The sequence below is a fragment of the Medicago sativa genome, chromosome 2 (assembly GCF_051527215.1).
Source record: "Medicago sativa cultivar Bolivia chromosome 2, Bolivia_mono, whole genome shotgun sequence".
NCBI classification, from domain to species: domain Eukaryota; kingdom Viridiplantae; phylum Streptophyta; class Magnoliopsida; order Fabales; family Fabaceae; genus Medicago; species Medicago sativa.
In genome coordinates this window covers 70,689,773-70,711,214 of record NC_140750.1, presented here as the reverse complement: position 1 = coordinate 70,711,214, position 21,442 = coordinate 70,689,773, and the positions used below count along the sequence as shown (strand labels likewise).

At 32.4% G+C, this 21,442-nt stretch overlaps 1 protein-coding gene and 1 pseudogene across 2 annotated transcripts; both read left to right on the top strand.

Moving 5' to 3' along the window:
* The first annotated feature begins 2,519 nt into the window (after window positions 1–2,519).
* LOC146950272 (transcription factor LHW-like) lies at window positions 2,520–9,281 on the top strand (annotated as a pseudogene). The gene is made up of 10 exons (XR_015027476.1): window positions 2,520–3,204; window positions 4,713–4,928; window positions 5,025–5,106; window positions 5,236–5,277; window positions 5,362–5,421; window positions 5,761–7,393; window positions 7,500–7,601; window positions 7,795–7,935; window positions 8,023–8,148; window positions 8,455–9,281. The product of XR_015027476.1 is annotated as a transcription factor LHW-like (transcript).
* Window positions 9,282–14,676: 5,395 nt separating this feature from the next.
* Window positions 14,677–17,497, top strand: LOC146950271 (aluminum-activated malate transporter 2-like). Its single transcript, XM_085746210.1, has 6 exons — window positions 14,677–15,065; window positions 15,592–15,747; window positions 15,853–16,125; window positions 16,233–16,339; window positions 16,693–16,836; window positions 16,934–17,497. The coding sequence occupies exons 1-6, from the start codon at window positions 14,810–14,812 to the stop codon at window positions 17,378–17,380; spliced, it is 1,383 nt and encodes a 460-aa protein (XP_085602336.1). The 5' UTR covers window positions 14,677–14,809; the 3' UTR covers window positions 17,381–17,497.
* Window positions 17,498–21,442: the final 3,945 nt, after the last annotated feature.

Sequence of the window (21,442 nt, the reverse complement as noted above, 5' to 3'; positions counted from 1 at the left end):
TACTTTCGTTTAATTTATTTAATTTATAATTTTTATCTATATCTCACGCACACTCTTAGACAATCAACGAATTAACATAACTTTGGGGAAACAATGATTTTTTTTTCTCTCAAAAAAAATGATTTTTTTTTTTTAAGAATTGCATCAAAATGTAACATTTTCTCTTGCATGCTTTTTATTTTCATCTGCTTTATAGTTATATTAAAATAGCAGTGTATTACAAATGAATCAATTTACTCCAATATTGAATACTATAAACGATTAGGGTTTCTAACCTCATCTTGTGGGGAAAAAAACAAGAAATGACAAAGACTGTTTGTTTAAATTTTTTTAATTATTTTTCTTCACGTTTTTGCTATGTTTGTTTGTTTGTTTGCAATCCTTCGGAAAAAAATATTTTAATTTGCAATGTCACCTTCAAGATGTCACCTACCCGTTGGAAATGATATTATTTTGCTCCAACAATATACATCAAGTAGTTGATAACCCAAACTAATTGTGGTATCCTAATTTTGTTACCTAAGAGAAGAGCTAAATTTGAGAAAATGTTGCACCAAAACAAAAGAGTCCTGATTGGTCCATATGCAGCCAACCACTTGATAAGAACAAGACGTAGCAGAGAGTCACTAAAATAAAATCAAGAAATCCTCAGCTAAGAAGGCTACTACCTGAATCACAAGACTAATCATTTTTTTTATGGATTGAATATCATTCACTTGTTAAGAAATAGTGATTTCATCATAAAGTAAAGAAAATAGTGATTTAATTAAATTTATCTACTTACACAAACATTCATAAGATTGTTTAGAAGAGCTTATAAAAATAGTTTATGAAGTGTTTATAAGTATTTTTCTTCTTATTTTCATATAAGCTTTTCAAAATAGAGTATACCTTACATGAAAATAATTTAGCCTTACATGAAAATAATTTAGTTTTTTTTTTTTTGGTACAAAAATAATTTAGTTTTATGTTTTATTTTGTTGTGGAAATATCTTATTCATAAACACGTATATTATAAGCATTTTTTTTTTTTTATATTTTACATAAACTAAGAGCATGGACTTGCATCAAAATGGTATTTAGACGTCCCCTAGGTTGGCACCCCTAATATATCTAATTGACGTCCCTTGACACTAGTTAAAAATTGCATTGAAAATAACACTTTACATTTTTCAAAGTTTGACTCCACAAATTGAATATATTTTTACTATATTTGTTTCATTAACTAACGTTCCAAAAACATTTTTTGACATTTTTCATGATTAATGCCATAATATTTAGGTAGGGGCGGTAGATAGGAGAATGTGAAGAACCCCTGTTACATCATGAGTTTCCCACCTAAGCTCCCATTTGTTTCTTATTATGTGAAGGTTTTATGCTGGGGAATCGGTGTTAGCATGAGTATTTGCACAATTTAGGAGTAGTTAATAGAGACTTAAGCCATAGAATGAAACAAGACATTGTGTGAAATGTAAAGTTTTGTTAAGATACAATGATAAATTTGTGGGAAATCGGTTGTGTTCCATTAGATGTTCTTTGTGTTGTTGCAAAAAGAAACATGGAGAGAGGTTAAAGGAGGAAGAAGTCACGGAAGAAAGAACATCAATTGATAAAATGTAGATAGGTATGCGATGCACTTTCCATTTTTTTTCATCATCCAATGGACAATTTAGCATCTGTTTGAATGTGTGTTGGAAATTCACGTTTCAAGGCAACAAACAGTGTTTTCACAAAAATTTGCTTTCCTAACTTCTTGAAATCACAGTCAGTTTGCCTCGGTTATCCTATAAACTCTCGGTTATCCTGTAAACTCACATTTGATGAACACAAGCGCATATCCAAACAAACACTTATTGAACGCTCTCATCCTAAAATGCATCAAACATACAAATTTAGTTTTGAAAAACATTTCTCTAGAACAATATTAAGATAAGGGCAACAAATGGGAGAATGTGAAGAGCTCCTATTACATTACATGATGATTTTCCCACCTCAATTAGTAATCATATCCAATGAGTATTGATGTTCAATACACACAATACAAGCTCAAAACACAATGAAACCCTAGTTGTTACCACCACCATGGTTAAATATTTATGAAGTAAGGATGATAGTAACCAACCAGCACTAGGACTAGTAATAGTATCATATCATATCATATCATGGCCACTACTCTCTTTTTCCTCAATAGTTCCCAACCCCACTCACTACTCTCTTTCCTCAATAGTTCCCAACCCCACTCACTACTCTCACTCTCTGCAATAACGTTGTTTGATTCACCAAACATAGCAAAACAAAACAAAACACAATTCTCTTTCTTTCTTTCTGACTCCCGACACTGGTTCATAACCCCTCTTCAGAAGCACTTGAGTGACATTAATGTCGTGACATTAAATTTGGGCCACACATTACCATTTGCATCTGAGCTACACAACATATCCATGATAACATTTGTGTGACCCAAATTTAATGTCATCCTCGGTCTCTCCTAAAAACCCTTCCTCTTTCTCTAACCACACACAACACAACACAACTCAAACATCTCTCTCTCTCTCTCTTAACAGTTCCACTTCCACACTCACCCAAGAAGCAGAAGCTGAAACCAAACCTGTTTTTTTAAGCAACACAAACACAAAACCTCTCTCAAGTACTCAACACTTCACACAAACCCATCAAGTTCCATTTCATTCTCACACATTCATCTCTCCAAAGTTCTTATCTTTTTTCAAATGGAAACCATTTTGTCTCTCTACAAGCATGAATCTCGTGGCATAGTGTAGAAAACTCTCTCTCTGAAAATAAAGTCTTTTACTTTACTTTACTTTCTCTCTCTAGAATTTCTTCAGCTGGAAATGGCATGCTGGAAACTGAACTTGGATCCAAAAAGAAGTGGAGGGTTGAGAACACAACAAGCAGGAAGAGGGTCATGCCGTGTGGTAGTTAGGATTTGGAATTCAAAAAAGAAAAAGAAAAAAGAACTTGCTTGAAAATGCATGGTCAACAACTTTGACTCTGACCCTTTTGTTTTTTTTTCTGTTCTTGAGTGATATTGTTTCATCCATTTTCTGAGAAAAAAGAATTAGGAGTGGTTTTGAGAATTTCCAAGATGGGTTTTCTGTTGAAAGAAGCTTTGAAGACTTTGTGTGGTAGGAATAATCAATGGTCTTATGCTGTGTTCTGGAAGATTGGTTGCAACAATTCTAAGTAAGTGTTATGCTGTGATTCATGCTAACATTATCAAAATTAAATTCCTTTTTTTGTTCTTTTTTTGTGTTTTTGCAGTTTTTCATGTTTTTGTTTTGTTTATGAGATATTCTAATTTCTAATTAAGGGTAATTACATGTTTAGGGTTATTTTCATTTACTTTTTTGCAGTTTCCCGTTTACTTTCTTTGTTGTTTTGTTAATCTGGCAAAACTGGTAAACTTGGGTGGGAGTGAAAATTTTATTAGTCCAAATTAACTTTGATGGAATGTTAATGATTGAATTGAATATACATGCATGATGCATATCTGGATTCATAGTGAATTTGACAAAATCACAATAACACTGATATTGTTGAAACTATAAGTGTATGTTTGGATTCATTTTTTAGAGATTTAAAAGTGATTCCGACTTAAAAGTCAAAATTGATTTCAGTATGATTTGGGGTTCCTGATTAGAATTGATTTTGCTTATAGAATTGATTCTAGCTTGATGCTAGAATTTGTAGCTTTAGACTCAAAACATGATAATTTTTACACTCAAATTTATTGTTCAGCTCACTTTGAGGTGAAACTCACTTTTACAAAAAATCAAATTCACAACCATTTTCAGGAGAAACATAAATCATATCAAGTAAACTCACTTTTATCTAAAATCAAATTTAGAAAATCAATTGAAACTTTGGACAAAGTCACCTGCCAAAATCATTGATAATCCAAACATTTGATTTGATGCTTGTGCATGTGTAATAACTCATACAAAATTTCTATTCACATTGGATTATATTTCTTGTGTTGATTTGTTTACTTGAGATATGATTGACATGCCGAAGTGTTATTGATTGGTCACTGCTTTTTGGATTTGATTTATATTCTTACTTGGCTGAATATTCATTCTTCCTTTGGAATTTTGTGCTTTGTAAGCTTCTGTTTTGTCTTCCAGAATCTTATAGTATTTATTTATTCAAATGAAGTATATTTGACTGTTGTTGTTTTACCAGATGCACTACCAACTGGATTGATTATCTTGTGATTCTGTAAAGAATTCTGCAATTCAGAATTTGTCTTTCTTGTTTGATTCTATTTGGCCTTATTTTCCACTTTAAAAAAACTGAGTTGTTTTTCTTCAGCTAATCAGGGTTTGATTTGTGGTCCTTCTCTGTCATTCTCACCGCTATTGTTGTGATGTGTCACTGCTCACATGAAGAAATAAATAACTAAAAATAATCTCAATTTCCTTTGCTTTGATCTTTTATTTTTTACCGTCTCAGTGCGTGTTTGGAATGACGGTGAGTTTGGTAGAATCAGGGTGTACTACTGTGATTTTGGAGAAGGCTAGAGCTTCAACAAAATTGCAGTGTCACCGTATTTTTGTCAAACTCACAATGAAGTACTTAATATGTCAATTTTTTCTTGCTTCTCCATTAGCTTTTTACTATACGGTGATTCGTTGTTTCCAGTAAAATTAACTTCTTGATTTGACTTAATTGAGTATGCTTTGACTTGACAGGCTATTGATTTGGGAAGAATGCTATTATGAACCCTTTTCTTGTCCTTCTCCTCATGACATTGTTGGGATGTCGAATTTGCCAAATCCGAACGGGGACGGGAGTTGGTTTTCATCTGACTTTCAATCGCCTCATCTAGGAATTCAAGAGGAGGATAAAGTCTCTTCTTTGGTTAACAAAATGACAGTAAATAATCTAGTCATTGTTGCAGGTGAAGGGTAGGTACTTTATCATTGTTGGAGGATAAAGTCTCTTCTTTTGACATGTTTTCTTGTTTCAATGGTACTCATGTGCTGCTTTTTGCTTTTACTCAGTATAATTGGACGCTCGGCATTTACCAACAGTCATGAGTGGATTCTCTTGAACGATTTCGCTAAAAAGGCATATCCACCTGAGGTATGAAGCTATTTTTGTTGTTATAACGTAGAATGATTCAATGTTTCTTCTGTCTAGTATGAGTGTTGTGAACCAATAAGTTTCTTCTTAAATTTATTTCGATTTCTAATACTAGTTTGCTCTTTTTAGGTATATGCTGAAATGCATGACCAATTTTCAGCTGGAATGCAGGTTTGTGATTTTCATTTTGCTCCACTTTTTGTTCTAAGCATTTCATTGCTTTTTCGTAATTACTGTATTGTATTGTTTTCGCAGACAGTAGCAGTTATTCCTGTGCTTCCTCATGGAGTTGTTCAAATTGGTTCTTTCTTGCCTGTAAGTCCTTTTCTTTGTTAAAGTTTTATACTTTTATTATGCAAGTTTGGTTGGAAAAGGGACAATTCAGTTTTCTGTAAAGGTAGTTCTGGTTCGGTTTGGAAACACATAACTGGTCTGTTCGGTTTGGAGCAAACCATTAATAGTTCGGTTCGGTTTTCCTTTCTGAACCAAATCATGAATAATCCTAGATCAGTGATATCCTTGCGTTATTACCCAATCACAATATTTTGGTCGGTTTGTCTAGAATTGTTGTTTGTTTTGTCATTTGAGTATTATTAAAATCATGAATGTTATTCCGTTATTCCTCTCAGCTAAACAGCAATTTTAATGATACAGATAATGGAGAATATGGGATTTGTGCATGAAGTAAAGAGCCTGATCTTGCAGCTCGGGTGTATTCCCAATGCCCTTCTATCCAAAGACTATTCTGCCAAACTTTCTAACGAACGACTTGATGGACCTTCTACTTCCGGTGTGCCTTCGTCTGTTGATTCATCTGTCATTACTTCGAATTCCACTCCTTCAGTAGTCAATGGCTCTAATCACCAGTTATTCATCTCATGCTGCGAAGCCTAATGTTCAAACACTCCATCCTTTAAGCGGAGAAATTTGTAATTTTCAGGGTAGAGTTGTGGAGGCTAGAGTAATACCCTCAAATTTTGATTCAAACCTGCAAAAGCATTCAGTTCCTTATAATGCAAGATCTGAATTCAACAACTTTGCCGGTTCTGCGCCGTTTGGTCAATCCGGTCAAAGTGATTGTAGCCTAAAATATATGGAGCAGCAAAATTTATCTGTAGCTGGGAGTCAAGATCATGTTAACCCTTGTGTTAATGTTTCAAGTTCCTTAAACATTTCTCAACTGAAAACAGACAGAAGCCTCAGCTTCGGCCATAATCTGAGTTCTAGCAGTACTTCATTACTTAGAGGAATCCCGGTACATGGTGGAATGAATAATCTTCTGAGGGCAAATCTGATTACTAGCTCAAAATCACCGAAAGTATCTGCAGCTAATTTATCCGGAGCACAAGTTGGGAATGAACTTCAAAATAAAGATTTAACCTTTAAGTTTGCTTCAACAGATCAAAAGATAAACTATGACATGCTTCAGGCTCATAGCATCCCCTCTTTTAATCCCGAGGAGCATGTGCTGAATAGTGGTCATATCCCAGGTTTTGTCCGCGATTGCTTTCAAAAAGATGGTACCATTCAATCTATGATGACAGCGAATCCTAAACATGAAGAAGCTTGTGCTCAACAACCTCCATCAGGTGGTGATGACCTGTTTGATATTTTAGGTGTGGATTTTAAAAACAAACTTCTGAAAGGCCACTGGAATGAACTGTTTGCTGATGAATCAGATGGCAATGCAGAAAATAAGGTTAAAAAGGAAACATGTCAGAACAGGGAGGCTACGGCTTCTGATTGTTATTACTCAGTTAATGAATCAATGTTGGACAGTGGCATTTTTTCTGGGATGTCAACAGACCACCTATTAGATGCGGTGGTCTCAACGGCCAAACCGCCTTTGAAACAAAATTCCGATGACATATCTTGCAGAACAACATTGACGGGGAATAGTACCACCTCTATTCCCTCTCGTGTCTGTAACCAGGTTATGTCCAGTAATTTTGAAGGGGGATTGTTAGGTTTTTCGAAGAATGGAGGTAAAATGGGTGCTGTAGAAACTAGTTCTCTAAGGTCTGGTTGTAGCAAGGATGATGGTGGAAAATGCTATCAAACTACAACTGTATGTGGCTCTCAACTTAGTTCGTGGTTGGAGAATGGTAGCAATATGAAGCATGAAAATAGTGTTTCAACTGGATACTCTAAACGCCCGGATGAAGTTTGCAAATCTAATCGCAAAAGGCTTAAACCAGGAGAGAATCCCAGGCCTCGACCTAAAGATCGCCAAATGATTCAAGATCGTGTCAAAGAGTTGCGAGAAATTGTTCCAAATGGAGCAAAAGTAATTTCCTCTCTTATATCTTATCTCATTCCAGATTTTTTTTTTAAGAAAATAAAGATTCTCAAGTACTGACATTTTTTTTCTTTCATCTATTATGATTTAACAGTGTAGCATAGATGCACTGCTGGAACGGACCATTAAGCATATGCTTTTCTTCCAAAGTGTGACAAAGCATGCCGACAAGCTGAAACAAAACGGGGAGTCTAAGGTATGGAAATATTCACTCTTGTGCCTCATGTCTCAAAAAACTTGTCTAGTTATGTTATGGAATATTTTTATTTTTGCAACAAGAACACATGCACATACACACACAAATTTGGTACGCATGCACAGAGACACAAATTTGTTGAGGAATTACTAATAAGAGATAAAAATTTGTTGTTTTTTCTGTAAATATGTAGATTATTAGTAAGGAAGGTGGGCTGGTTTTGAAAGACAACTTCGAGGGAGGGGCTACATGGGCATATGAGGTTGGATCCCAATCAATGGTCTGTCCTATTATAGTTGAAGATTTGAATACTCCTCGTCAGATGCTAATCGAGGTAATGATGGTGCTTTATAGATATATAAAATTCTTTGGTTCTAACTTTCATCATCTCTATAATCTGTTTGCTTGGTTATTCTTACAGATGCTCTGCGAGGAACGGGGTTTCTTTCTGGAAATAGCTGACTTAATAAGAGGATTAGGCTTGACCATCTTGAAGGGGGTAATGGAATCTCACAATGACAAAATCTGGGCACGTTTCATTGTTGAGGTAATACTCCATAAAAGCCATGTACTGACTAATCTTGAAGTTCGTGGTTTTTTTTTACGGATTACAACATATTTAACCCTTAAATTATTTGATGTTATATGACGAACTTTTCTTATATATGAAATGGATATTTTGATTTCCTTATTTTTGATGTTATTAGCATATCTAAAATACCAGCGAAAAGTTTTTGTAATTTTGCAACGAACAAAACATCATCACCCCGATGTTGTCTTCACTATAAGAAGATCCCCTCTTTTGCATGTTAATTTTGATGTCATCTAAAATACTTTCTGGTTTAATTTCCAGGCAAACAGGGACGTGACGAGGATGGAAATATTTATGTCACTCGTTCGTCTTCTGGAGCAAACGATGAAGGGTAATGCATCATCATCCAATGCAGTTGATACCATGTTGCGTTATAACTCTTTACCCCAGAAGGCGTAATAGTATGAAATGGATCACTTGTTACATGGTTTCTTCTAAAGTATGGATATGTTGAGAGCAAGTCAAGTAATGTTTGCCATGACCAACATCAAGTCCAATCTGAGATTTCAGGCGGTCTTAACATTGTCTAACTGTTTCTGTTTAAGTTTCATAAATGAATTTTTCATATGTGAATCCATTTTGAAGGGAAATTAATGCGTAGGTAGTGAAAAACATCTCAAAGATTAAGAATATGTATTGGTATATTGTAACCGAGTGTTTATTTTTCTGGTGTTGGCCGACTTATAATGTATGATGTTGTTGGCGTAGTTATCTTCTGATGTATTACTCGACTCTCGGATGACATGCATCGGATTTTTTGGGGAGATGGTGGCGTAGTTTTCCAGAAGTTGGTGTTGTGATTTATATCAGATGTATAGATAGATATTGAAGGGTATGGAAAGTAAAGGTTCATGTGTTTCTCTTAGCAGTGCACCTTTTCTTTTGTTGCTCTTCTACTCATAGTTCACCTTGGAAGTGTTACATTACATTAAATTTTCAAGTGTTGTAAATGTAAGCTCTAAGTGTGGTTTGTATGTCAGTGGAATCAAAGAGGTGATAGTAGTATTCATTTTTATGTTTTCAGTTTTGTATTTAATTTGGATTGAAGTGATTAAGCTAAGAATTATCTGAGCAGTTGATTAGAAAAAGTTGATTATTTAAGCTAAGTTTACACAAGTTAGAAAAAGTTGAAACTTATGTGGATATTATAAAGTGCTTTTTGTATGTTCTTTTTTAACTTAAAACACTTTTTTGTGGTTATAACTAACCTATCTTTTTAATTTTCATCAATCATTTAACACTAAGCACAAACATTAATACAAAATATATCCTTAAAAAAAATTAATACAAAATATTAAATATATCATATTTTTAAATGAAACTGTCTTTCTACATTATAGACTACTCTCTCTGGTCATATTTATAAGCAAAAATGAAATTTTTAGATTCATTGAATAATTAATGTATGTGGTCTATAAATTAATTAATTATTACATGAATCTAAAAATTTCATTTTTTTCTTCTTATAAATATGACTGAAGGGAGTATAAGTTGCAAAAGTTTCAAAACAATTTCTTTTATTATTACCTTTGTACTAAATGGTAAAAAAAAAGTAATTAAGCATAAAAATGACTAGTAATGAATTAGTATCTAGAACCGCCGTTGAGCCGTCATCTTTCACCAACTTCGCTTACATGTATTTGACGAAAATGATAAACATATGTTGATTAACATGGTGAAGTTAATTAAAGGACAAAAGTAATTAGGGTTTAGGGTTTAGGGTTTAGGGTTTAGGAGCGTGAGAACATCCATTGGAAAGCTAACAAGCATATCAATGAAAGTCTTGAAATGACCCTTGTCGTGAAAATGAGATTGTAGCCTATATGGTTAAAAGTTTGATAAATATGAAGGTTGACCATGTCCCTCGATGTCCCTTGACGCGAAACATGATATGTGAACCTATTTGGTTTCGTATTCGGTAAAATGAAGGTATTGGAATGTCCCTTGTTGCGAAAACGAGGAGCGTGTGAACATTTATTGGAAAGCTAACAAGCATATCTATGACTTTTCCTATCGAACAATTTTTTAAACGAAGAAATTTTGATGTAAAACAACGGATCAAAATCTTATTGGAAACATTTAAAATCTCGTAGCAAACACCTATGAAAAATCCATTTATCTCATTTTTACGCATAACCTATTGACCAATTAGATTGTTAGCTTTCCAATGTTGAAAATCTACCTTTGGTCATCTAAGACATACAAAACGACAAATTAAACAATAATTGGTCAATAGGTTATGTGAAAAATGAGATAAATGGATTTTTCATAGGTGTTTCCTATGAGATTTTAAATGTTTTCGATGAGATTCTAATCCGTTGTTTAATTGTGACCATTAATTAGATTGTTAGCTTTCCAATGTTGAAAATCCCATATTGGTCCAACTTGAACTTCAAAAATAAGCCAAGTGGTAAAAAAAAAGGTAATTAAGCATAAAAATGACTAGTGATGAGTAGTGTACTACAACTTTTCTTTTTGAAAAATAATATATTGACACATAATTTAGGCGAGGTTTAGCAAGGGAAAGGAGACTTGTTTCCCACCATGGGAAAGTAAATTTTGACCATTAGATCAACAAGGAACACTGTTCTTAACATAATCTCTCGTCACTAGATTTTTGTTTTACACTTTCTGCAACCTCTCAACCATGAATAAAACATCCTAGAAAAAAATTCTCAATAATGTTAATTTGTCTTCTATACTGAAAAGATTTACCTCATCTCTCCATACACTGATTTCGTTTTCTCTTCTTTCTTCTTTCTTTTTCTTAGGGGGGTGTATTAGATTAGGATTTTAAAGGACAATTTTTGCTTAAAAATGTCTCAAAGATTTTAAAAGATTTTGTAGGATTTTAACGACTTTCATGATTTTAAAAGACTATCAAAATTTTCAATTTGGATTTCAATGGATTTGCATCATAAGATTTTAAGTGATTTTAAAGGATTTTATGGATGAGCAATGCAAACAACACTCTCTTTTGAACACTCTCTCCAATACTCACTCTCTTATTGGTTTAAATTATTGTGGGGCTACACTTTGAAAATTGAACCCACACAGAATGGTGGGACATATATTGATTTCATCCAATAAAAGAGTGAGTACTAGAGAGAGTGTTGAAAAGTGAGTGTTGTTAGCATTTCTCTTTTATGGATTTATACGATTTCAAAAGATTTTATAAATTTTAAGGACTCGTTGAAAAGAAATGATTATAACACACTCTCTATCATAATATTTTCAATTCATACTCTTATTTTTTTATTTTATTTTTATGAGAGATAGAGAGAGAGGGGGGAAGAGAGGAGGGAGAGAAGGGAGAAAAGAGAGGAGAGAGAGAGAGACGAAGAGCGAAGGGAGAGAGAGAGAGAGAGAAGGAGACAAGAGAGGAGAGAGAGAGAAAGGAGAAGAGAGAGAGAGAGACGAATAGAGAAGGGAGAAGAGAGAAGAGAGAAGGAAGAAGGGATGAGAAAGAGATAGTAAACTTTTAAAGAAAAACAATCCCAAGAAATCTTATGTCTTCGTGAAAGACTTTTTCTTGTTAAAATATCACAAGAAAATCCCACAAAATCCATCAAAATCTAATTTATTAAACAATCCTTCGAAATTTGAATGATTTTGAATACCATAAGACTTTTTTTAAGTGATGAAAAGTCTTGATTGAATACCTCAAGACTTTTTTAAAATGACAAAGAATTTTGATTGAATACCACAAAACTTTTTTTAAATTGCAAAAAGTTTTGATTGAATACCACAAGACTTTTTCATGATTAAAAAGTTTTTTAAAATCTCTTAGAATCCTAATCCAATACATCCCCCTTAGTAAAGTCATGTTTAACAACTTTCTCTCTTCAAACATTCATTTCTTCTATTCTCATCTTCAATTCAATAACTCAAATCAAATTGGTTTGTCATTGGTAAAACAGGCAGGGTTATTGAATTGGTTTCCTCAAACCAAGTTATTGGTAAATCAAAGTCAAAATCAAATTGGTTTGTCATTCAGTAAAATCAAATTTGTTTCGTCAAAGTTCGAAAATCAATTTAATTTTTTGTCTCTATTTTTGTCAATAATTTAATTTATTTTTCTAATAATGATGAACTAGATGAGTTAGCTTGAAGATTAAAACCAAGTTAACACAATAAATTTGCGTTACCTGAAAGAACAAGTTGAACATGAAAGAAAAAAAATTCCAGATCTGAAAAAAAAAATGTGTAAAAGAGAAAGGAAAAAAATATAGTGTAGACAACCCATGATAAAATTAATACTCCTCTTTAATCTAATGGCTGAAAAAAAATTTCACATGGTGGAAAACAACTCTCCTTTCCCATACTAAACCCCACCCATAATTTAACATCAAAATAAGCAACAATTTAGATGATTAGTTAATGAATACTCCCTCCGGTCATATTTACAAGAAACAATTTACTTTTTAGATACATTAAATAATTTATGTATTTGGTTTAAATTCTTGACTAGATACATATATTATTCAATGTATCTAAAAAGTCAACTTTCTCTTGTAAATAGGACCGGAGGGAGTATAAAATATACCACGCCTCATTAACAACTATGCCTTCAACACCATTAACCACAATTTTTCAAATGTACTCCCTCTCTTCCAAAATGTAAGCAAAAATTGATCAACAAAAATGTTAGTGGTTTAAAATTTGTACTAGATACGTCAATTTATGTAGACCTATTTTTGCTTATATTTTGTGACGGAAGGAGCATATTTGAGTCCAAATGCCTGAAAATCATGTATATTTGGACACAATTTCGATGATTATTGGATATATATATATATATATATATATATATATATATATATGTATATATATATAATTGATCAACACCTAAAAGTAATGGTTAATGAAACTTGACTGATTGTATTCGGTAGATGATTATAAGTTGTTATATGAATTAACCATTGGTCAACGTACATATTAATCATCTAAGTTGTTGTCGAATTTTGATGTTTTATATCATAGTTAAATAACACAGCTTGTTAAGGATTTTTTTTTGTCAAGTAACATAATAGTTTTTTTTTTTTGAAGTAGCATAATTGTTAGAATGATACATATTAAATGTGGAAAAGTGAGAAATTCAATTTAAATCCCAACCCCTGCAAATAATGTCTCATGTAGCTATCAACTGAGCTACACCTACTGTCCTTGCAAATAATGTCTGATGTAACCATCAACTGAGCTACACCTACAAAACTGCCGGGAGCTTCCATATCCTATGAATGACGAAAAGTTGCAACTTTATAATTTGGCCATGCATGGTGGGGCGTCTTCCATCATACCCTAGCAACCTTTTTTTGTTCATCTCTTATAAGTTCTAACGGTGGACATAGTGTGTAAGCCATAAAAGTTGAAGCACCAATTATTTAAGTACTAACCAATGGGTTTATCATATTTAATATGATAAACAAGTTCTATTATCCCATTAAAATATTTGTTCTTCAACCTTTTATTCCACTACACTTCTTTAAGCAATCTTGATCGCCATCACTAGTGGCTGGCTGGCTGCCAGTGGTGCCGCCGGTTCTTAGAAGGAAAAAAATATCGAAAAGCAAAGCAACTTATAAAGAACATATATATGTGCTATGTGTCTTCAAACCTGGTGTCTTAGCCCTTGTAAAAACCCACTAATGCATATTTTACATTTGTTAAATCGTAGGACTTTTTGTATAAGGTAGATACATATTTTATTGGAAGTGGAGAACGCAGTTTGTATGTTCAATAGCTTCTCCAATAGAGAGAGAGATATAGTAGGTAACCCTACTCAGATTATGAGAATACCTTGTATCTACAACAATTGTTATAAGGGTAGTGCGAATTAGTGCTAAATTTTGTTTTTATTTGTTAGAATATGCTCATATTTTAATTTAATGAGAGACTTTTAAAGCGACATATTGTGATGGAGAGAAGAAAAATGTTAAAAAGAGATGATGTATTTTAAAAAAAAATAATAATAAAAATAACTCTTGACATTTTATTGTTTCTGAAAATGCAAGGCAATTGTTTATTTCATGTGTAACTCTTTTAATTCTAGAATTTATTTTTTCACCAAAATTTATTGTTCAACTCATATTTACATGAATGTATTCAAACATAAGTTATTTTACCTTAAACATGCCTTTTGCCACAGTTAATTTTATAGAATCAATTCTCTTAAAATCAAATTTTGTCTTTGAAGAACCAAATGCACAACATACAATTTATCCTAAAAAAATTAAGCAGAGACTTCTTACATCACCCATTGATTAGACAATGTAAGTTCAAAAGTTGTGACAATCAAAGCTGCCTCAAGAAACAGTAGGAGATCTGAGTGGAGACTCCACCAGAAAAAACAGGTAAATATAATAATAGCACAAAAAAATAAGTCAAACTTTGTTAGAATTTATTTGACTCTTCATTCTCTTCAGGTTGTGATTTGTGTGCTCCCCTCAACTATAAATAGGATGTATGGACCCAAATACCTCTAAAGCTATCTGCTCTTCCAGTTTTCAATAGAGCAGAAGCTTCAAATAATTCCAACCAAAAATATAATTAAACCAATCCCATATAACAAAATTTTCTAAAACATATATAATTGGGGTTGTGCAATTTTAATAGCATGGTGTCCGAACCAAATTCAAGTGTAATCACATGTTTGATCAACTTGCCTAATGAGTTTGGTGCTAAGATAATGAATGTGATGTTGCAGCTGAAAGAATTGGGAAAAGAAGATCCTAGAAGGGTCATTCATTCTTTGAAAGTAGCATTTGCTATTACATTGGTTTCAACATTTTACTATCTTAAACCTCTCTATGATAGTTTTGGTTCTTCTGCAATGTGGGCTGTTATGACTGTTGTTGTTGTCTCCGAATTCTCTGTAGGCAAGTTTTGTTTGTTGTTTTCTTTGGTTTTAATCATGCATGTTTTTGGTCATTCCATTTAAGTTTAGTGTCTACTAAGTTTTTCTCTAGTCTTAACTTTGGTCTTTCATACTACATATTATTTTGCCACTTGTTGGATCAAGATCATACGGTTTAAATATTACATAGAAAAAATGGACAGTACAATCTCGATCAAAAGACCATCAATGTGTTGAATGCGTGAGAAGATGTGTAATTGATGACTACATGCAATCTTAATTCCAAAAATGCATGGTGGCACTTATTACATGAATTTATTTAACAACAAGTCATTTGAAAATTCATGTGTCAATCATTCTCCAACATTTACGTATGTCCACAAAAAAATCTATGACCGATTGTAGAAACATAGAATAAATAGTATTTTGTAGAGGTCAAAAATATATTTAACCATTTTTTTTAGTATTTATTTAGTATTAAACAAGTATACAATGCGAACTTGAATTTTAACTGGTGGTTAATTAATTTGATTATGTTGCACATGCAGGAGCAACACTTGGAAAAGGTTTAAATAGAGGTTTAGCAACATTTTTGGCTGGTGTTCTTGGACTTGGATCTTATTACATGGTTCATACAATTTCAAGAGGAAATACAATAATTGAACCTATACTTCTTGGAATCATAATATTTCTAGCAAGTAATATTTACATCTCTAATTGTATATTTGATAATTTCACTAGTAGGATCTGTCTAATACAATACTAACCAATACAATTTTTATTTTTTTTTTGAATTATTTCAGCTGCAGGGGCTACATATATTCGATTTATACCTCTAATGAAGGCTAGATATGATTATGGTTTGGTAGTGTTTATCTTGACATTTTGTTTGGTATCTGTATCAAGTTATAGAGACCATGAGATAATTGACACTGCACAAGATAGGGTAACAACAATTCTAGTTGGTGGATTAATTTCTGTGTTGGTTAACATTTTCTTGTGCCCTGTTTGGGCTGGTGGTGATCTTCACAATCTAGCATCAAAAAACATTGAAAAACTTGGCAACTTTTTAGAAGGTGCGCAAGCAGGTCAATTTTGTAAATTGTGATTATGGAATTATGTGCATGTACTAGTTTTAATGTTTCATAATTGTTGAAATTGATTAATTCTTGGAAAATTGTAGGTTTTGGAGATGAATATTTTGGAACACTAGATGCTGGAGAATCAAATAAATCATTTATGCAAGGATATAAGAGTGTTCTTAATGCAAAACAAGTCGAAGATAACTTGGTGAGGAAAAAGAAACCAAAATTATGTTATTGTAAATTGTAATTGACTCATCAAATCAAAATGTCCATGGAATATTTCTCAATATATATTGAGAAAAATAAACTGAAACAACTTAGTACCTAGTTGAACATTGACATGTCTCCAATTTAGTTCATGTGGGGACTAATTTGTCATAATTTATTTTTCTCAAAAACTAAAAAGATCACAAAGTGTCTTCACTCCACGACTTTTCAACATATTTGAATTTGATATCTACTACGATTTACATATACGGGTATTGCTCTCACAACTTCGAATTTCTAAATCCGTCTTTGTCTACTCTGACTTATTAATTAGTTTAATACCTTTTGTAGGTCAATTTTGCAAGGTGGGAACCCTGCCATGGTCGTTTCAGATTCCAATATCCTTGGCAACAATATCAAAAGATTGGAAACCTATCAAGGCAATGTGCTTATCGGATTGATGCCCTTAATGGCTTCCTTAACAACTTCACTAAGGTACTAGTTGACATGATATTTTTATTGTAAAGTTTAGTAGAGTATTTCTTGGAGAAATGAATGACTTATATTTTAATATGTTAAACTTTTTTTATAGACACCAAAGGAAATCAAAAGCAAAATACAAGAACCATGCATTAAGATGAGCATAGAAACAGGAAAGGCTTTAAAGCAATTATCAATATCAATCCAAAAAACGGTTCCACCAACCTCAGCAGAAACTCACATTGCAACATCTAAGATTTATGCCACAAACCTAAGGTCCATGATCAAAACAAAATTGTGGGAAGACACAAATTTGTTTGAGGTTGTTCCTGTTGTAACCGTGGCTTCATTATTGCTTGATGTAGTTTCTTCCACTGAGAAACTTGCAGAATCAATACAAGAACTATCCACCTTAGCAAAATTTAAGAACAAGGAAAGTAAAGTTGCTGCAGATGATCAAAAAGAAGTTCCACAAACATGCAGTGATAGTAGTGGACCACAACATGTTATTATAATTAACCAGCCTTGTACAAAATTGACACATAATGGGAGTTCCTAAATGATAACATGTTACCAACTAATAAATTAATCAATCATATAAATGTAAGTAAACAAAGAAATTTGTGTGAAAAATATGATTAAGATTTACACGAGAATTTGTTATTTTATTGTTTCATATAGTGGTGTAGAATTATTTATTTTTGGCCAAATACCTCCCTGGGTCCTTTAAGTTTCACGTTTATAACATATAGGTCCTTTAAGTTTCAAAGGTTACAGATAGGTCCTTTAAGTTTCTAAGGTTTCAGATAGGTCCTTAACGGAGGTTGATAGAAAGGACCTATCTGAAACAAACTCGAAACTTAAAGGACCTATCTGAAACCTTAGAAACTTAAAGGACCTATCTGTAACCTTTGAAACTTAAAGGACCTATCTGTTACAAACGTGAAACTTAAAGGACTCAGGGAGGTATTTGGCCTTTATTTTTTGTGCAAGAAAGTTTATTAATTAAATTTGTAAGAGCTGGGTCAGCAGGAGTGTTTATTAGTGAGATTAGAGAGCACTATGTTGAGAGAGGCATATATAAGTAACATTTTTGTTACTCAGTATTCATTGTACTTATTCATTTCATTCTAAGTAGGGGTGGGAATAGGCCAGACCGCTTGTCAGGGGCCTATGGTTCGGCTGACTAAAAGTTTGGCTCGGCCTAACTCGTTTAATAAATGGGTCAAGCTTGAGCTTTTTAAAAAGCCTATTAATTTAATTAGGTCAGGCTTAGGCTTATTAAAAAAGCCTATCAAGCCTACCAGGCCGGCTCGTATCCGAGTATATTACATTTTTCCATATATATTATTTATTTATATATATATAAAAAAGAATTACTGATCCTTCAAATTCTCATACCACAATTATTATTTTGTATGACATTGCTATTGATATATATATATATATATATATATATATATATATATATATTTGTGTGAACTATTAAGGCTTGCTATTAATATGTCTAAGGTCAATATAGTTATTAGATTAAGTTTGAAATTGAAATCTTTGATGTTATCAGACATGATTATTCTTGAGTTTCTATCCATCTATAAATTTTACAATTGTGTTTCATTAGTTTAATCTGTATCTAATTAATGTTTTATCTCTATATTAAGTACGTTGCACAAATTGAAAGGGAAAAAAATTGGTGAACAGACTCTGTTTGAAATTTGTAACACAAACTAGGTTTTTAAACAAGCTAATAGGCTAGGTCAGACTTTTAAAAAGGCCAGGTCAGGCTTAAAATAAAGCCTTTGACAGGTAAAAGGCCAAGGCTTAGGCCTTAGTTTTTTCAACTAGGCCTAGCCTATTTAAGCAAAGCTCGGCTCGGCCCCGCTCATTCCCACCCCTAATTCTAAGTTCAATACATAAATATCTTAAAAATTTGAACCAAAAAATAAATAATTATCATAACAATAAAAAAAGGGTCAATACACTACAATTTAATGTCATTTTACTAATAAGAACTTGATTTTGTATCTTTAAAAGGACAAAGTTCAAATCTCACTTAAGAGAGTTACTCCACTACAATATGAGCACTAGTTTACAATAATATATGTGATTCCTTAAAAATATATATTAAATATGCGAAAATTTAATGTAGACTAGTAAACTTAAATTTCTGAAGAAGTTAACAAATTTATAATCTAACCCAAAGTGCGAAATATAACATAAGAATAATTGTAATAAAATATATTATTCATTCTCTCAAGAAAATAGGAAAATATTATTCATATTTACTTAAATAGGTCATCTAATTGATCTAAAAGACTTTTTTTGTCACTAACATGACATATTTAGCTAAATAGGCTGTGGCGGAGGGCCTCATGAGCAGGGGTGGGCTACGACCCATCCGAAAAAAATTAAAACCATAGGTTTATTTTGCGATATTTTAAACAATTTTGCGGTAGTTTTAATTTTTGACGGTTCCAAACCTCTACAAAGTGGTGGGTGTGATTTTTATCATGCTTATATTTCAATGTTTAGCAAAAGTTTACAAATCTTTTAAATATACGGGGTTTCAAACCTCTTTTTATGTCGTCTGGTCAACTAAAAAAATTTCTCAATTAATAGTTGTACGGAAAAAGAAAAAAAAACAGATTCATAATTTATAAAAGTTGTAAAACATGTAAATAGGGGTGGCAAAATGGGCCCAACTCGTCAGGTCGGCCCGTTTAACCCGCTATTTTTGGCGGGCTGAGTCAAGGTTTTGAACTCACTTTCTATAGTTGGTTCACCCCGTTTAACTCGTCGAAAAAACGGGGTGGGCGGGCCTGCCCGCTTAACTTATTTTTCTTTCTTTTTTTAGACTTATTTTATCCTTTTGGATTTATATGTATCCCAACCCATTATATTTTGTAATTTGTAACTGTAGCATAATTATTTCTTTTAATCCAACCATCCTGATTTCCGCTAAAAGAAGATCCAAGGATGGCAATTCGTCGGGAAACGGTCGTGATAGTCTTGTTAGCTGCATATAGCAGTGTTGTTTGTTTTATGTTGCAAATTTGTTTTATGTTGGCGGATTTTTCTTTTTTTTAAAGATGTTGGCGGATTTTCCTTATTTTGCTATTAAGTATGTTGTTTAGTTCGGCAATTTGTTAATTATCTTGTTTTTACACAAATTTATTTAATGTCTATTCTTTTATATTTTTTTCATGATAAAAACAACATAGTTTTTTGTAACAATTATGTTGTAAAAAAAGTTGTTTTTTTTTCTCTAAAAAAATAAGTTTTTTGTTTTGCGGGCCGGCCCGCCAACTCGTTTGTCTGCCACTAAACGAGGCGGGGTGAGATATTTAACTCGGTCACTTAATTTAACTCTGCTAGTCTCGTCCCGTTTTAAGCGGACTTAGCGAGGGGCGGACCTAAACGAGGCGGGCCGGCCCGCTTTGCCATCCCTACAGGTAAAACAGATTCACCCTAAGTGGCATATATGTTATAGTAACTTCAATTCTCTTTTTTTGAAGGAAGTAACTTCAATTCTCTTATTCCGGAAATGAAGTCTGATTTTTTTTAACCCGGGTGTAAACACACGTTAATAAAGTCAAGATATGTGGCACAAAATTTCCATTGTTCAGAAAATCAAAATTTCTTTTCTTTTTTTTTTTTGACAGAAGGAAATCAAAATTTCTATTCTTTGAAGCTACTACTACACAAACGCCTTAAATAGTGCAATGAAGGTAAAATTTATATTATTAAAAACGAAAATTTTAATAAAAAAATTGTTTAGTAAGACAACAAAGATGGACTCGATTGATAAGAAATTTATTCACTTGTAATGTCATAGTTTCATTTTCCGTTGATGATGTGAATACATATTTGGTGGATGTTTTATAAATACTCTTTCATTCTTAAATTGCTTTAATCTAGATGAGTGGTGAATTTTCGAAATCCAACTTATCTAAACTCTTTTCTGTGAAAAATAATAATAATCGTTCAATCAAAAAGAAAAGACAAATAGAAAGTCTGAATTTTTTCAACAAAAAAAAAAAAGGAAAGTTTGAATTTTTTAAACACGCGTTAACATGGTAATAAGGTTTCGTAAGGAAAAAAGTGGTTGCAAGATCCAAAAATGTCAATGTATAAAATGGTCAAAATATGTCCAACTTTTTAGATGTTTACGGAAGAGGGAAGTAGATGGAAAAAGATAGAAATCTTGCATCTTACTCGTGAGTGTGATTTTGTAAAAGAGAAATGATATTTATATAGACAATTTTTGTAACAATTTTATCTTATTATACTTATATTACATTTTTACTTTCCCTCTATTGTTTTGGTTTCTGTATGAATACCTGTTTTTTCCTTCTTTTTTTTGTTGTAAATTTATGATTGTCCTAAAAAAATATCGCACAAATAACCGTTAAAATAACACGCCTCTTTATAAAATAAAAAGTGATGAAAGTATGCTTTCGATTAGGGAGATTTTATATTATAAAAAATAGAGGTTCATCCCTTTGCAAATGTTGAATGATGAGAAATATAGATAAATGGATCAAATATCTCTTTGTATTGAATTCATTAAAAGGAAGTACAAGATAAATTGTTTGAATATAATGACAAATTATAAAACTAG

What these genes read in the sequence shown, in the direction of transcription:
- LOC146950271 (XM_085746210.1), top strand. Translation starts at nt 14,810, where the DNA reads ATGGTGTCCGAACCAAATTCAAGTGTAATCACATGTTTGATCAACTTG. An exon ending in TGTTGTTGTCTCCGAATTCT is followed by an intron (nt 15,066 to 15,591) that starts CTGTAGGCAAGT and finishes ATTATGTTGCAC; the next exon opens with ATGCAGGAGCAACACTTGGA. An exon ending in ACTTGGCAACTTTTTAGAAG is followed by an intron (nt 16,126 to 16,232) that starts GTGCGCAAGCAG and finishes GGAAAATTGTAG; the next exon opens with GTTTTGGAGATGAATATTTT.